At 54.2% G+C, this 18,373-nt stretch overlaps 1 protein-coding gene across 15 annotated transcripts in view; it reads right to left on the bottom strand.

The window, feature by feature from the left end:
- Nucleotides 1-18,373, bottom strand: part of Arhgef10l (Rho guanine nucleotide exchange factor 10 like) — a 159,780-nt gene that overhangs the window by 6,644 nt on the left and 134,763 nt on the right. For all 15 annotated transcript variants that reach the window (XM_087551093.1, XM_087551091.1, XM_087551088.1 and 12 more), the window contains 2 exon segments: nucleotides 16,570-16,718; nucleotides 1,012-1,186 (listed from right to left, as the gene is read on the bottom strand). In XM_087551093.1, the coding sequence (XP_087407219.1) occupies nucleotides 1,012-1,186; nucleotides 16,570-16,718 (324 nt within the window).

Below are 18,373 nucleotides of genomic sequence, written 5' to 3' on the forward strand. Positions count from 1 at the left end.
TGCCACAGCCTGTCTGCCAGACCCTGGACGGCATCACTGTTTCCCTGTCCCCAGGGCCCTTCGAGTTTCCTAGCCAACTAACCCAGTCTAAGGTGCTTCGACCAGACAAAATGATCATCGTTCTTGGCCGCCCCGGATCAAGGGGACTGGTAGCAGCTGGGATGAAGATGGTAGGAGGGGAAGCCTGAAGCTTCATGGGTGGTCCAGAAACCAGTGGAAGGGAAAATGGACCACAGAGAGCCTCTGGGTCTCCAAAGCAGCCCCTTCATATGGGCAGAAAGAGTGGGTAGCCACGGAAGTCAACTCCACAGAGATTTCAGGAGAGAGGGGTGAGGTGGGTATGGTATGAACCCCAACGGTAACCCCTCCCACCTCACCCCCTCATGTCACAGACAGCTCTGGAAGACACTGGAAGGCACACTCCCATAGATAACCAGAAGTAGGAGCAGCCATCCAAACTCTTCGCCCCCCAAGGTGGCTCCAACCCCAATAAATAGCAAGTGTACAAAGGCATGGCTTTCTTCAGGAAGGTTCTATGGAGCAAGGCAGTCGGGGGCCTCCTCCCTGCCTGCAAGCTCCGAGTCAGAATCAGGCTTTGGTCAACACGAGCAGAGGGACACTGTACAAAGCCTGAGTCCCCTGCCCACTGGCGCAGGAGAGTGGAGGCCACCTCCTGAGAACCGAGTATGCTCAGATGTGTACAGGGAGCTCAGAGCGGGAGTCGGGGCTTTGATAGGACGGGCCTGGGTATAAACCCCAGCCCTGCCACATCCTGTCCAACACGAACCAGTTCCCAAGGCTGACCAGGTAGTTAATGAACTGGGATGCTCACTACCCCGCCCCTGTGGTACCCATGAGGGTCTGTCCTCTCATCCCAGCAAGGTGTAAGCCTCGCCTGGCAGGAGGAAGGGGGTCCTCCTCATCCCAGGCCCTAGGGAGCCATGCAGCCTCGCCTGGCAGGAGGAAGGGGGTCCTCCTCACCCCAGGCCCCAGAGAGTCATGCAGCCTCACCTGGCAGGAGGAAGGTGGTCCTGGTGGCAATGTTGATCTCCTGAAGATGCTCCAGAGTCTCGGTGTGGAAGAGGCGGATAGAAGACCCAGAGGAGAAGGCCATCCAGACCCCACTGCCAGCTTTCACCATGTGAGTGACACTCACCGCCTCATCCTGGTGCGCCTCGAAGCTTTGCTACACACAGAGGGGATGGAGAGGCATCAGGCCAGTTGCTGCCCTGTCTTGCCCCCCATCCCCATTCTCCAGGGTCAACTGTTCCCGTGGTCTTGAGGAGCACAAACTGAGCAAGGCTCCGCCTGGACGCTGTCTGCAGCAGGCCTTAGAAGCCCAGTGTGCTGCACAGGTCAGCAATGACCAGCAATCAGGGTCCCAGGGCTGACAGATTGTGACAGTGTAGATGTTCCTCCTGACAAGTGACTACAGACAATCACCATGACAGGAACAGAGGCAAGGGGGAGCGGTTGGCTCTCGAGTGGAGACCCAACTCCAACACATAAACAGGGCTCCTAGCAGAAGCTGACGCTACATGCCTGGTTTTTCTCTCCAAGACAGGATCTTGCTATATAGCCCTGGCTAGACTGATACTATGTAGCCCAGGCTGGCCTCTAGCTCATGATTCCCCTACCTCAGGCACCCAACTGCCAGGATCCTAGGCCACATCCAGCTATGCATATTATTTAAAGTTACGGGGGTGGGGTGGGGGGGAAGGAGATGGAGGAGTGAGTTGAGTCCTCATCTCTCAGTGTGGTGAGGGCAGGGAAAGTCAAGAAATGATGTTCAAAATCCAGAGAGCAAGAGCTCTGGAGTAAATGAGGAAGGTGTGTGGATTAAAGTCAGAGCACAGGAGAACTACTCCACACCATTCAATTTGCTTCTCACTGGCATGGGGCTAATTGATCTCAAGCGAACAGTACAACAAAACCCCTCAGGATACGGGCTGGCCAGGCAGCTCAGTCACTGAGGTGAGCGCCTAGCAAGCCAGAGGATCCAGGTCTGATCCCCAGCCTCTATGTACTTGTGTTCTCTGTGGGGATTCCCCTAAGCTACAACATATGACAATGCCACCATTGCAGAGGTGGGGACCTGGAACTCACGGCTTACCCGGCATTTTCAAAACCAGAGAGAGGCACTGTCTCAAACGGAAAAAAAAGGAGGATAGTACCTGAGGAATAACATCCAAAAGTGTCCTCTGGCTTCCACACAAGCAAATGCACATGAATGCACACGCATGTGCACTCACACACACACACACACATGCACATGCATTCACACATATAGACATAAGTGTATGCACACACAAGCACATGCACACACAAGCACACGCACAAGCATGCATGTGCGCACACATATACACATGTGCATGCGTGTGAGCACATGCATACATGTACATGCATGCATGTGCGCGCACACACACACACACACACACACACACACACACACACACACACACATACGCGCAGAGCAAAAGTGTCTGACCCTCAGGGTGCATGGTCTCCACAGAGCGGGGCAACTCTAGGATGAGGATAAGGAACTGTCTCCTCCCTCAGACTGGGGGGTTCCGTCTAAGCACTCCTGAGGTGCCTAGAAGGGGCTTCTGAGGAAAACTAAACTGACATGGAGCTGGGTCTGGACCACACAGTACACAGCAGCCCCATCACTCAGGGTCTGCAGCCCGTCTCTGCTAACCCAACCCAGCCCTTGGCTTGAGTTTTATTTCTTCCAGAAAATCCATGGGTGGTTCCCGGTTGCCAGGTCTGATTGAAGAAGTCCACAGTGCAACCCCAGCCTTGTTTCCCTAGAGGTGGAACTGGTCAATACTGGGTCCAGTGGACCATGCAGGCCCACGCTAATGCACAGGGCCAAGACAGGTGGGAGGGGATTCACCTGGGGCTTCCCCAGAAACTTCTGCTCATGCCAAGAGACTGACTCTGGAACACAAGCTGATCCAGAACACACCAGAATCCTGGGTCCCAGAGGCAGCCAAGCCTAGCACCCCAGGGTGGGGGAAGACAGCAGTGGCACCCAGGCCTCAGTGCCCACTGGACACTCAGTGCCAAGGAGCCACATAACTTCTGAGTTGGGAAACCAAACTTTCCTAGAAGCCAGTCCTGATCACACAAGAAAGAATCCAGCCAGAGACCCTGGCAGTGTCCTCTGACCACAGGCGCTGGTCCTGCTTAAGGACGAAAAGGCCTACCAGCAGATACCAAGTTTTCCCTGGCAGGTTTGGTGGCAGTGGAAGGGGCACCACAAATCTAAAATGATGTCACACAACTGAAAGAGACTGCATAGGCGGGAACTTGAGGGTTCTCCCAAGTCCCACGCCTGAAAAGAGAGCAGAGGAGACAACACCCAGCAGGCAGCAGTGAGCACAAAGCCCCATCCTGATTTCGACCAGAGGTTCAGCCCAGAGCCTCTTACAGCTCTGAAAGCAAGGAAATCAGGAGACTGTTGGGGTAGGGGTGTCCACAGCATCCAGGACCCAGATCAAAGAGGCCCAGGGCCAATCAAAGCAGTGCCGGGTAGCAAGCTATTTAACAAGGGGCCCGGATCCTAGTCTGCTGAGCTTTCTAACAACTCCAAGGAGCCGTGCAAAGAGGCTTGTGCCTGTAATCTTGGTACTCAGTAAACTGAGGCAGTTCAAGGCCATAGTGAGCTACAGAGTGGGACACTGGGGAGACAACTTAGCAGTTTAAAGAGCATGTGCATGCATGCATGTGCACACACACACATACGTGCATCACAACATCACATGCATGCATGCATGCAAACACGGAGACATGCATGCACACACAAAGACATGTGCATTACATATATGTATGCACATACAGAGACATACGTGCATTGCCAATGTATGCATGCATACAGAGACATACAAGTATTACATATATGCATGCTCTCTCTCTCTCTCTCTCTCTCTCTCTCTCTCTCTCTCTCTCTCACTCTCTTGCTTGCAAAGACCTGAGGTCAGTTCCCAGCACCCACCCCAAGCAGCTCACAACCATCTCTAACTCTAGCAGCAATAGATCTGACAGCTTCTTCTGGCCTCTGGGACACTTGCATGCACGCGCAAACACACACACACACACACACACACACTTAAAAATAAAACAAATCTTTAAAATACAAAGTGGGAGCAGATTACTAAATAGAGAGAGCTGGCCCCAGGAGGGCAGGGTCTCAGCCCCTCTGTGTCCATCCTAGTGTATCTTCTCTGTATACTGGGACAGGAAGAATCTGACTCTCAGGGGTGCTGAAGACCCAGTGGAGAAGGGCATATGGCACACCCTGAGGGCCCCTGCATGCTGCTGTGTAGGACCAGCATGCCGCCAGTTCTGCCCCCACCCACAGTGTCTACCTCCACAGCCTCTGAACACCCAGCCACGGCCACCCACCCTGCTGCCGGTTCCAGGTGAGTGATCTCCTCAGAGGAGTGCTGACACAATCAGTCCTGTAATATTTATGTGCCTCCAGGTAACGCTTCTACGCCGTCGCCATAAATTCCCGGGGTGATGTGCTCAGCACTCAAAGTCATTAGAGCCAGAGATGACGTGAGGGGCTGAGAGGATGGCTGGGTGAAGGAGCTACCCAGGAAAGGTAGACAGTAATTAGGTGTCTATTTCTACTCCCTGGGCACCAACAGGGGACCAGGCCTCTCCAGAGTCAGGCAGGGCACTGGACACCCTACTGACACAGAAAAGACAGCCAACAAGTCCAGAAAATGGACCCAGACAGACTGAGTGGGGGATTCCCATCTCTTCAGCCCACTCTCAGAGGCTCAGCCCTGGCATTCGATCAAGGTCAGCGTTAAAGAGGTTCTTGCCTCTTTCAGTCACCATGGACCAACTGGGGGTCCTGAGAAGCCTGATCAGAGGCCCAGGGATGGACTGCCCGCCAAACGCTGTCCCATGCCCCAACAACACTGCCCCCTTTAATTCCTGAGGACAGACACAGGGTGGGCACCAGTCTTCCACCATCAGTCAAGGCGAAACTCTAGAAGTTCAAGGAATGATAGGTGTCATGGCTTGTTGGCCAGTGGACAGACTGACTGGATTGTGACTTGGGACTTCCTGGCCCAGTGCAGAGAGGGCATCTTGTACAAGCTATCATAAAAGTCCCTCACCTGCCTTAACCTGCTCCATTCTTATCAGCTCTTCACAGCCAAGGCAATAGAAGAAAACCCTGAAGTGGCATTGGCAGGACTGGGTTGCTGAGAAAGGGCGGGAAGTCACGCCCCTACCCTGGGAAGCCCCGCCCCTACCCTGGGAAGCCCCGCCCCTAACCGGAGTAGCCAATTCACTCTTTCCCATTCTGGGAAAGCCTGAGTGGCTGGTCACTCAGATGAGACACAGTTCCCACACCCTGGCTGGTGTGATGTTCCTGCCTTTCCTGACCTTGTTGAGGTCAAGGGCTCAGCCAGAAAAAATAAAACAAAAACAAACAAAAACTATCATGAAGGCTGAAGATGTAGCCACCTCCCCCTCTCCCCAGTAAGGCACCTCTTGCTTAGCAGAGAGGGAGGGGAACTACCCTGCTCTACTGAACGGCAGACACCCCCGGCTCAGAGGCACCTTGGAGACAAGCAGACAAATGGGGCCACCAGCCACTGTTTATTTTGGAAGGAAATGTCAAAACTGCCTACCTGTGGCCACCAAATGTTTTAGATCCCTACCCTGTTCTTTAAGCATATGAATGTGGGTCAGTCATGTTCCATGATGACCTCACATCGGTGGGTATACTTAAAATAAAATAATAATTTTAAAAAATGAGGGCATGAAGTTAGCAGAGGAGTGGGCCTGGGAGGAGTTATGGAGAGAGTTGGGAATAAATATTATCAAAATACATTGTAAACACATATAAATTCAAAGAATAAAAACACTGAGCTGGAGAGATGGCTCAGTGGTTAAGAGCACGGACTGCTCTTCCAGAGGTCCTGAGTTCAAGTCCCAGCAACCACCTGGTGGCTCACAACCATCTGTAATGGGATCTGATGCCCTCTTCCGGCATGCAGGTGTCCATGCAGATAGAGCACTCATACACATAAAATAAATAAATTGATCTTTAAAAAAAGGATTAAAAATATATTTTAATAAGATAAATAAAATTTAATAAAACTCTGAGCCAGAGAGATAACTCAATGGCTGAGGGTGTATCCTGCTCTTACGGAAGATCCAGGTTCATTCCTGGCACCCATGTTGGGCAGCTCACGACGGTCTGTAACTCCAGTTCCAAAGAATCAGAGATGTCTGTGGCATACACATGTATGTGCATGCAAAAATACTCATAACTTTTTAGGTTAAAATGTTTTTTGAGAAATAAGTCCTATACTAGCACTACCGTTAGGGCTCGGTGACAGAGCATTTGCTCAGCGTGTGTGAGGTCCTGGGTTCCCTTCCCGGAACAGAAAAAATAAGCAAAATTCCACACTAGGTCTTGCTTGTTACTAAGTACTCAAGCTGGGTGCAGATGTTTAAGGTGACCTCAGTCCTCAGTGGCAGCCTAGACCAAGGCGTTCAGAAGGTGCCACTACAAAGATCTGTGCCATGCTCCATGGCTGTGCCAGTGTTTGCCCTACAATCATAACTCAACTGAAGAATGCCCATTGGTGCATGTGACTCCTGTGGAGATGCAGACTGTGAAAGGACCTCCAGGCAGGGATGCTACTGACCCCTCCGAAGTCCTACTTAATGTCCTCTTGTTTCCCCTAGAATGGACACCAGAGGACACCACCGGGGCCACCATGCACCATTCTGATGGACCTTGCCCTCGATCCCTACCCCAGCCCTGCCCTGTACAAACAAGTACCAGAACTAAGCTGAGAGAACTGGAGTCTGCTTCAGTCCAGCACTGCCGAGACCACAAGGTGGGCAGCTGGCCCCTTGCTGCTCCAGGCACCAGGGCTGGGCTCACCCCAGTTGGCTCACCCTCCAAAAGTCAAGGTCTGCAGGCTGCAGTCAGCCAGCCCAGCGACTTTTTGTCCCATTTACTTCAACTTTAACGTGGTAATGAGAAGGACTGCCTAGGGCTGTTACAACAATGTCACAAGGTCCTGCCAGCATAGGGCTCTGACCAGCCTGAGGCACCATCACTGTAACTGAGTGATGGGGACCAAGGTTTTGCTCACTCATGGGAGGGCAGGTCCTTAAGTGACAGCCCCTCTGCTGGGCCCAGTGCTCATGGCAGGAACAGCTGTGCCTTCTCCCTCCTTCGATCTTTTCCTCCTCTGTGACCCCTTCCTTCTCACTCCGCCTTCCCCCTCTGTCTGACTCTGATCCTCCCATGGCTCCATGTTATCCTGGCCCACTCATTCATGGCATCCATGTCACCAAGGGGTCATGGTAGAGCTGTGGAAGAGAGGTGAAGACAGAACCAGGGAGAGGGAGCCTTCCACCACAGCCGCTGAGACCAGACCTGTGGCCAGCCCAGGTCCAGCAACATATACGACAGACGCCCTGGATTGAGGAGCCTACCTTTTGCAGAAGCTGACAGCTGGCACGTGGGTGGGCCCTATGCATGTATGCCCAGACCTCTGCCACCCATCTGAGGACCCAAGAGGAAGCTGGACAGTGTCCCTCTTCACAGTGGCCTGCCATCCCATGAAAGACAGCCCTGGTGTGCACATACACAAGACCAGTGAGATACAAGGCAAGGAGATGACGCCATACTGCACCCTGTGCTGGGAGTCCAAGCTCTCCGGGTAAATCTCCAGACTACAGAGGACCCCTCAGTCAGCTCTGGCAGCTCGATAGGCAAGGTGCAGCTTGAGTCCCAGCGAGTTCTACCACCATCTCTGTGACTGCAGGGAGGGAAACTGAGGCACTCAACAGCAGAGATGGTAGAGCCAGCCAGCCCAGCTCTGAGCCACAATACCTAAAGTCCAAGCACATTCCAACAAGGTCTAGAGACCAGAGGGACACCTCTTACAGAAGTCCCCACGAAGCATCCCTTAGCCCAGCTGGCAGGCTTACAGACAGCTAGAGCCTCAGCCGAACCCGATGCCAAGGGACAGAGCAGCAGACACTGGCCTACACCACTACACATGAGACTCAGCCCTCTGAGCCATTCGCTGAGAAAGGCTGTGGCACACCCCTGGCCTGAGGCAATGTGGTCCCAGCCCCCTAGCCAGGCTAGCCACCCAGTGGACAATGGCTATGCATCCCTGTCAGGTTCTAGATGGCTGGGCAGCTGTCCTTTGGGTACCTGCCTCTTCTCTCTGTTTGCCACAGGCTTGGGGGCCTTGGAGGAGGAGGAGGAGAGCTCCAGGAAGGGGAAGACAGGACCCAATGGTGGGAAGGTGGGTTCAAGGCTTGGTCAGCTACCTGTGTCATATCTGACTCTTCCTCACTGCCATCTGTCCCCTCTCCTCTGTCACCTCCCTCCTGGCCAAGACCTTTCACCTCCCGTTCCCATCCCTACCTGAAACAACTTCTCTGCCAAATCCCAGAGCCAATGGCTCTAAACTTGGAAAACTAGGACAATCTTTCTAACAACCCAAACCCTCCTGGGAGGGTGGGGGGAGCAAATACTGGACAGAGAGTTGAGCTCTTTTGGGTAAGAAGACAACACCAAAACTGTATCCTGCACCAGAGGCCAGGACTGGGCAGAGTCAGCTCAACTGGCCACTCCTCATGGGTGACATTTTGACTTTAGCATGTTCTTTGAGAAGGTAATAGCAACATCCCAGAAATCACCCCCCCCCAAAGCAGTTCTTCTGCAAGTCTAACCTAATCCTTGTTGCTGCTAGGAAACCCTCCTTTTGATCTCCTGGGAAGTTCCTGCTATCTTTAGCAAATAAATCTCACGTTTTGCTCACCAGTTCCTTGTTGATAAGACATAACAAGAGTGAAACACTGATTTAAAAATCTATTAAGATAAAACCAGACAGACTGACTCCACGGAACCATGCGACTCCAGACCCCGCGTGCTCCAGTGACCCAAACACCAGGCTCCACCGAGGGGTCCCCAGTTGCTATAAGAACTTGGGGATTCATTTTGCTCTCTGTGCCAATTTGCATAGCATTAGCCGAGAGAAGCCGCGTGCCTGGATTTCGGGGTATTTTTTTTAAATTCCCACCCGTTTTGTGTCATAAATAAGATGGGAGACGGAAAACTAATACAGCCCAGTGATGTATTATTCATGCCGTGTCGAGAGCTGTGACGGATTTACAACAGTTAATGCATGCAAACGAAGTTTGGGTGCTAACATGAAAATTAAGGATGGGAGGGGAGATCTGGGTGCACGGGGTGCACAGGGAGGATCTGAGGGGCTGTGGGGTGTCCAGGAGCCTGAAGAGGTCTCTCCTCTGTCAGGCTGACTGGCCTCGGGGGTGGGGTCAGCATGAGCAGAGTAGACTTCGAACTACCAGTGCACACATGGCTTCCAGAAGAGCCCAGGTGCTCTCAAGCAGGGTACTTAAACCTGGGTTGGCTGGTGTGCTTACCCCCTGCTGGCCTGAACCTCTACCATACACCTAGGCCCTGGGGACTAATGGGACAACAGGAACCCAACAGCCCTGCCCCGAATGGCTTTGTTCTGCTTAATCTAACACTTAGACCCAAGTGTCCACTGATAGCTATAGTGTGAGCCTCAGTGTTGGCCTCCATGAACGCGGAGGAGGTCTATGCAGGATGTTCCAGAGGTCAGGAAGCAGGGTATGAGAGAGGGGTGCCCAGTGAATCCTCCCAACAGCTCTATGGGTGCAAGACCCAGGGCCAGGCTTCTACAAGGCATCAGAAGGCTAGGGGTATAGCTCAGTGGTAGGGATTTGCTAGGCATGTGTGCTAAAACTATACCAGAGACACTGGCTGAGCTCTGGGCATCGGGGCTGTGGTAGAAATCTCTAAGGCTGTGTTGAGGCAGGTCTGGGAGGGTCCCAGATCCACAAATAGTACAGCTACCAGTTTGTAATGTCCCATGGCCTTGCAAGTCTGGATCGCAGGTACAACACTACCCTTTGGGTGGGGTCTATCTCTGCTGACCAGGAGACCAGCCCCTCATTCCACTTCCACCCTGCTCTTGGTGTGTCCCCACCTCCTTGGTCTCACACTTTCTCCTAGGACGCTTGGATTGGCCTTGGCCCCTAAGCCTCCCCCAGCCCAGACCGTCACCTCCTGTGCAGAAAAAGTGACTGCAGCTGCATCACACCGCCCTGCAGGCACCCCTCCATGAAGCCATGAGCCCCTGAGCCTGCTGTGCAATCATAGGGGCGGGCCTATGTTCTAGTGGCCCCAGGGACAACCATTAAAGGAGATATTTTCAGAAAGTGAATAACGCTCACATGGCCACACAGACAGGGGACATGTTAAGCTGTGACTAGGGCAGAAGCGACTTGGCTAGAGCTACAGGGTAATGTGACCTCCTGGGGAGGTGATGGTAAAGTCCAGTACTGAGCGGAGGTGGGGCAGCATGGGGATATGTTCTGAAGAGGGAGGACAGCAGAGGGCTAAAGAGAGGCTGTGGGGAGGATCCGGACTGTGAGGAAGAGCTAGACTTTGGGAGGAGTCATGCTGTGCAGAGCAGCCAGGCTGTGGGGAGGAGCCGGCTGTGGGGAGGAGCAAGGCTGTGGGGAGGAGGCAGGCTGTGGGAGAGGAGTGGGACTATGGGGAGGAGTCGGGCTGTGAAGAGGAGCCAGACTTGGGGAGGAGCCGGGCTGTGGGGAGGAGCAAGGCTATGGGGAGGAATAAGGCTGTGGGTTGGAGCCAGGCTGTGGGGAGGAGCCGGACTGTGAGGAGGAGCCAACTGTGGGGAGGAGCCAGGCTGTGGGGAGGAGCCGGGCTATGGGGAGGAACCTGATTGTGGGGAGGAGCCCTGGCTGTGAGGAGGAGCCAGGCTATGGGGGAGGAGCCAGGCTGTGGGGAGGAGCCGGACTGTGAGGAGGAGCCAACTGTGGGGAGGAGCCAGGCTGTGGGGAGGAGCCAGGCTATGGGGAGGAACCTGACTGTGGGGAGGAGCCCTGGCTGTGAGGAGGAGCCATGCTATGGGGGAGGAGCCAGGCTGTGAGGAGGAGCTGGCTGTGGGGGGGAGCCGGGCCGTGGGGAGGAGCCTGGCTGTTCCAAGGCTAACAGAAGGTAGGTACCGGCGGTAAACTTTGAGAAAAAGGAAAAGAAAAGCATGGGGTCAGCAAGATAGCTCAGAGAAAGTACTCGCTCTACTTGGCTGATAACCTGATTTTAAACTCTGAGGCTCACATCGAGTGAGTAGAGAAGTGACTATACAGAGGTGTCCTCTGACCTCCACACACACACTGTGGCGCATGCCCCTGCCCCAGTAACAATAAAATTTAAGAAGATTGGGGAAGAGAAGGAAGGGGAGGAGGGAGGAAGGAAAGGAAGAAGAGGAAGAGAAGGGAGAAGAGGAGGGGGGGAGGAAAAGGAAGAGGAGGAAGAAGAGAGGAGGAGGAGGAGGAGGAGGAGGAGGAGGAGGAGGAGGAGGAGGAGGAGGAGGAGGACTTGCAATTCTTTCAGAGGACCCAAGTTTGATTCCTAGCACTCATGTCAAACATCTCCCAGCTGCCTTAGGTCCAGCTCCAGGGGATCTTCTGGCCTCCAGGGGCATCCACACCCACGTTACATACCCATACAAAGACGCAGGTACACACACATAATCGAAAACTGTTTAAACTATGACAGGAGAAAAGGGCTTGCTCCCGTCTGGCACCCATCCACACACCAAGCTGGTTCATCTCTCAGCAGCAGTACTCAGATCTAACAACTCAAGGACACCATAGCCCCGCCCTGGCTCCGTGAGCAGGAGGGCAGAGACCCCAGGCCACTCGTGTGGGATCAGCCTTGCCCCGTGCCCCACCACCCATCCCAGCAGAACATACCCAGAATGCCTCAGGGTTTTTTTTATAATTAAGATACAACAATCACCCCACAGCGGGCTTTCCCCCTCCGGCTACGGCTCCGAATGAACTCCACACTGACTGGATTAGACTTTGAAGGTGGCGAAGCAGATAATGAACACGGAGAACGCCGTGTTGACACAGGCCCTGGCGAGCCACATTATTATTTAACAGGCCTCGCTTCTGCCTCTGCTGGGATCAAGGAGCCAAACAGGCAACCGGTGGTAACCGTAAAACCCAGAGGCAGGGGTGGTCCAGCTCCATGGGGCCTGAACTGAACAAGGTCAGGGCGGAGGCAGCGACCTGGCCGCAGCCTCAGGAAATGGCCCTCATTCAGAGGCCTCTTTCGAAGATTGGCCCCACTGCCCTGCCACCTGGTATCCTGCATGTCTCCAGCTCTCTCCAGCCTGACTCTGCTGTCTTCCTCCCAACGAATACCCTGTTACCCTCTTTTGTCACATGTCACACATGACCTCCCCCACCCAGCCCAGCCCTCACCCCAACCTTCCAGCTTCCTGTGTCTCCTCCAGCTAGGGCCGGCACTGCTCCTGCCCCTCTGGGTTCCAGCTACACCACCACTATATCACCATGCCAACTAACACCATAGCCCTGGTCTCACTCCATGGTGGACTCTGAACTCCTGAAGGGCAGAGCCAGGTCTCTGTCATCTTGGTGCCCCGCGTGACCTACGCTGAGGACTTGGAGAAGGGTGACATACTCTGCCCCCGACACCTGCTCACTGGGACTGCCCACTAACCAGCACCTGCTGTCACCACCAATGAACCAGACGCTGGGTGACCAAGGTGCTGAAGATGCAGGTGCATGATCTGCCCCCCCCCCCAACCTGAGTGACATGAGGGTGCTTCCCAGAGGAGACAGAACCTCCTTTTTGTTGAGACAGGCGGCCTGGAAATTAAGACTCACGATGAGGCCTGTGCTCAAAACCCGATGCTGCCTCTCTCTAGCTGTGTAACCTCAGCTGAGTTACTTAACCTCTCTGAGCCTGTTCTCACAGCTTTTAAGCGGGAACGGCGCCCTTCTCAGAGGGTTGCTTAAAGATAAAATGAGTGTACATGTGTAAAAATACGTAAGTTCAAGCCAGGTCCAACGAAGTCCATTGTCACTTTCCGGGGATGGAGGCACCCAGATGAACCCTGGTGTCTTCACCTTGTGCCCCAGCCACAGAGAGCCAAGAGTTATGATACAGACGCATCTCTTAGCTTGTGATACCTGCTAGCTGGCTGCCCACTCCCTGGGTTCCTCCTGAAGCCTGGGGGAGCTTGCATGAGGCAGGGGTCACTGAAGGCTCTCCTGGAAGCCTACACCGTGTGGGGATATTGAAGACCCTGCGGGTGTTGAACTCAGGCGCAGCACAGCCATATATAGAATGTATAAACACTCTGGAGGCTCCCCCAGGCCTGGCTAGTCTCACCGGGGACCCACAGAACAGCCTGACGCCGGCTAGCCCAGGACTGCGGTCATTAGCAGCAGCCAGATGGAGCCGCTGGCTCTGGCGTACAATGCCTACAATGCCGGGGTGGGCAGCTCCCCTCCATCCAGGCAGGAGGCAGGCTCTATTAAATATACATGGCGCGATCTTATAACTGAGCTACTGCTGTGCTGTATGCAGGGGTGAGCGAGCTGCCGCCCACCACCCACCGGCATGGAAGCTTCCCAGATGCTCAGGAATGCCCTCCCTCTGACTCCCTGCCAGGTGCCCAGAGCAGGTGAAAGGTCATACTGATCCTGCCTTAAGAGTAGCTGGTCCAGCACTAATGGTAAATCACCACAGCCTCGAGGGAGCCAGGAGGTCCCTGGAGCCCGGGGACAGTTGGCCAGAGCCAGACAACACTGGCTGGTGATGGACAGAACCCAGTGAGAGCAGCCCATGCAGGTTCTGCAAACCTCCCCTGTGCCCAGCCTGCACTCCCAGGTCAGGAGAGGATGGAATTTCTTCCCATGAAGCGAGAGGGACCAGCGGGCCTGTACTGCCCATGGAGGCTGGCAAGGCCCAAACCACCGACATCTGTACCTGTGCAAGTGGTTTGAACCCGAGGCCTCGGACAGGCAGAGGTCGGGGAGCTGGGCAAACAGGGATAATGGATGTCCAAACACTGTGCACAGAGAGGTTCAGAGACCTACCCAAGGTCACAAAGCATGGCGGAGACAAAGCCAGGGTCCCTTCTCAGCTCTGCTCACAAACCATACTCCCTCCAAGGGTGTGGGGTGACCCACTTACAGGGATGGACCAACAGTGGCTGGGCCAGAGGTGGACTACTGTTTGAGGCAGTCCTGCCCACTCTCCCCTCTAAGAAGGCTCCACTGGTCAAGTCTACAAGACAACTGGGGAGTCTGTGTGTGTAGCCCAACTTCCCCACCCACGAGCCTGATCCCCAACTCCACAGCGGCAGCCATCCTTGGCTCCCCAAATTCCGTCCCTGAAAAAGCCTTCTGCAGGGACAGCTCTTGGGGACCACAGGACCCTGGTGTGTGAGCTAGCCTTGCCCAGTGGACCTTCGCAAGACAGAAGAGGTGACAAGGCCTTGGAAGGGAAGCGATGAGGGTCCTCCAGGGCACAGCAGGGGCCAGGAAGAGGGTCTGTGGTCACAGCCTGCTCCTCTTCCCACTCTATCCCTCAGGAGAGCAAGAGTCAACAGATCAGGAGAGCGGGGCTGTGCTCTCTCCGGTCACACCGCCCTGGTCACTGTGGCACTGCCCAGCAGCAGCAGGGAAGTCACAGACCCTCGGTGTCATGCTTGAATAGCTCTTGAATGGGATAGACCCATGGTGACAGCCAAGGAGCCCCCAGTGCGCTCTCTCTCTCTCTCTCTCTCTCTCTCTCTCTCTCTCTCTCTCTCTCTCTCCACAAAAGTTGGCATGGGACTTGGGAGATGATACAGTACGTGATTTCAACCCCCAGAACTCAAACTTTAAAAGGGGGGGGGCACATGCTTATATCCTAGCACAGGGGGTCGAGGTGGGACAGAGACGGGAAGATCCCTGAGGAACACGACCTGAGAAACATGACCGCCCGGTCTAGCCTAATATGAGTCCCAGCATCTGAGAGACTCTGTCTCGAAAATAAAGGTGGACAGAACCAGAGGAATGACACCCAAGATTGCACAACACACACACACACACACACACACACACACACACACACACACACACACACACACCCCTCTGCTAAAGAACTGTCATGCAGTCAATCATCCAACTCCTCCCATATCCGCCACATCCCCCCTGCCAGTGCGGGCCGGCACGGTGGCTCCCTCAGCACAGCCCACTCAGTGTTACCTCACACAATCACTTGCCTGAGCCGCCCCAGTGCCCTGGCGTTTGGTCACGCATAACTCTGGCTGTGTCTGGTGTGAGGGGAAGATCTGACCTGGTGGCTGAGTCACACAGATGGCCACCCCATGTGTGGGGGCCTCGCCTGGTTCAGTGATCACCACAGCACACAGAGCTGAGAGGGGAGAACTGCTCTCGGCCTCCATAGCTAAGACAGATGGAAGGTCTTGCCGCCTTCAGAACCAGGCGGAAACCCCAGCGGTTTGGGATCCCGAGACTGCCAGCTTGAAGCCGGCATCTGCTCTAGGGCCTCCCTGGTTCTCAGACTAAACCCCACACTGGCTCTCCTGGGTCTCTGGCTCCTGAGGCTGTCTCTTGAGTCTCCTCATCTAGGTCACCTACAGACCTCTTGGTTCTACCTCCCACAGGAAGTCACAGGACCCAGGGAAGAGACATGTATGTAGCCTCCCTTCATGGACTAGAAGTCAGTATTCCCACAGGGCGAGCATGAAGGTGTCCATTGGCCAAGCAAGGACTAGTCACAAACTCATGTGCAGAGTCCACTCACCTCTAACATTCAGGAAAGTAAGGACATACAATAAAAAGAGTGATGGGGGGCTGGAGGGATGGCTCAGTGGTTAGAGCACCGACTGCTCTTCCCGAGGTCCTGAGTTCAAATCCCAGCAACCACATGGTGGCTCACAACCATCTGTAATGAGATCTGATGCCCTTTTCTGGTGTGTCTGAAGACAGCTACAGTGTACTCACATATAATAAATAAAAAAAAAAATTAAAAAAAAAAAAAGAGTGATGGGTCACATCTCCCATGGCTTCACACACACACACACACACACACACACACACACACACACACACACATGCACAAGCATGCACGCACACACACAGATCATCCACAGAACCCCACACCTCAGTTTCCCCACTTTTCCAGTGAGGATTGAGAACTCCAGGACCCTGACCACCTACACGAGAACAGCACCAAGCTCTACCTAGCGCCTGAGCCATCAAGTGTCAAATTGGAGGTGTCCAGGACAGAGAACCTAACAGTGACGGAAAACAACCCCACACATGGGGGGGCATGCCAGAGGAGCCTGCCTGTCTGGGGACCTTTCCAGGCTCCCCTCTGGGTCCGGCGCCGAATCTGATCAATAACTCAAACAAATCAACAATGGCAAATGTCACCAAAATGCCACTTGAGAAGCCGCCGAAGCTCATACCAGCCACTCAGGATAGAACATAGGATGTGACAAGCCTAGCAGGGTCTGTGACACCAGGCCTCATCCCAGCAGAGATAACAACTGGGCGTGACAGGACCCCAGGGCCTCCAGCTACACCTGTTCTTAAAGAGCACAGGTCTCGAGATGGCCGTGTCTCCACCCAGCAGCGAGTCCTGCGTAGGAGTACCTGAGTCTGCAGAGTGGCGGCATCCAGTACCGTGACCCTCGCCCCGCAGCTGGCCCACGCGGCATCCTCCAGGCTCAGCAGGGTGCGAATGGGCCCTGGGCCCACAGTTAGGCACACTGGAGGACTCTCCAGGTCCCAGGGAATTTCTCCTGTGGGACAGAAGGGCACAGGTCAGTGGCCGGCTCCATATCCCCTTCCCCGTGGTCTTTCACCCTCACTTCACTGGGGTGACTGGTGTTATCCCCCATTACCCTGGGACCTCTCCCCTCGATCTCCCTTCTTCTCACTTCCCCATTCATTCACCCTACAGGTGAGCTTGGGGCTGAAAACAGGAAGGGGCAGAAGTAGCCCCTGCCTTCTGGGAAACCATGGGGTGGAGATAGAAACAGTCAATCGTTATGAGCTGATACGCCAAGCGCCAAGGTAAAAAACTACACTTGGAAGACAGAGACACAGAGGCTTCTGGGAGAGGCAACCTCCACATTAGTACCTGCCAGGAAACAGCAGAATCCCAGAGTTCAGGGACTTGTGACCAGCAAGGCCCTGATTCTAAGGGCCTTGAGTACACCTCCCTAGGCGTCTCAGAGTCTCAGTTTCCCTATGGATGGGGAAGGGTCTTTTCCTAGACCACTGTTCATCAGTACAGCATGAGGATTTCCTTCAGTCCCGAGACCTCTTTCCCTCCACAGATGCTACTAGATGCAAGGGGGCCTGGTGAGAGGCTCTGAGAGAGGACAGCCCCCACTTCTGATCCTAGAGACCAAAGCTTCAGCCTAGCCTAGTCTCTCCCCACCCGGCCCCATCCCCAACTGTGCCCAGCTCACTGAGAACCACTCCCTGGCAAACACAGTGGCTGGACAGCACCTTCATCTCAGGACACACCCCAAGTCACATCTCAAGCCACACCACGCCCGAGTGGCTGCTCTAGGCTGTCAGGGTGCTGGACAGGAATGAGGTTTAGGGGAGTCAAGATCCAGTGAGAGCCCTGGGGAGCAGGGTAGAACTCAACCTTCCTAACGCTGCACCCCCTTAATACAGTTCCTCATGCTGCGGTGACCTTCCTGGCCACAAAATTATTTCCACTGCTACTTCATAACTGTAATTTTGTTACCATTATGAGTCATTCTGTAGATACCTGATACAGCTCATCTGGTAGGTGACCCATGTGAAAGGGTCATCTGACTCCCCAGGGGGTTGCGACCCACAGGTTGAGAAACACTGCCTTAGAGCATAGCAACTGGGGCCAGAGAGAGGGGACAGAATCATCTGCTGAGTACCCTGAACCCCCTCATCCCTCCAGTCGGTCCCCAGAAGGAACACAAAGCCACTCACCACAGGCATACCTTCCTCTGGGCCCATTGCTGTGTGGTAAGACTGAGAATGGCTGTCCCCAGAGGTGTAGGACTCCAGGTTATATGAGGAAGCCACCAAACTCCTTGCCTTGTCCTCCAGCCATATGTGTTCAGCATGTCCCCCACCTTTAGGCTCCCCCTGAACCTTGCTTCCATACTCTCAGCCTAGCTAATAAAATAAGAACTGGGGAACCCCCTCCCCAACACGCAATACCACCCTTCCCAGCTCAGAGCATGACCACATACATAGCAAGCTAGCCAGCCCAGAGCGGTCTGTGGCTCTGAACTTCCATGTCCATTTGAACAGGGACTTTTGACCTCTCTGAGTCTCCATTTCCTCATCTCTAAAATGGGTATGAAGACCACGCACACCCATACAAACCCCTCAGAATGCTATAAGGAGTCCAAGGGCTGTATATGCTGACCCAACACAGCTTGGGGCACTGGTAAAA

The sequence above is a fragment of the Rattus norvegicus genome, chromosome 5, assembly GCF_021556685.1.
Source record: "Rattus norvegicus strain SHRSP/BbbUtx chromosome 5, alternate assembly SHRSP_T2T, whole genome shotgun sequence".
Classification (NCBI taxonomy): domain Eukaryota; kingdom Metazoa; phylum Chordata; class Mammalia; order Rodentia; family Muridae; genus Rattus; species Rattus norvegicus.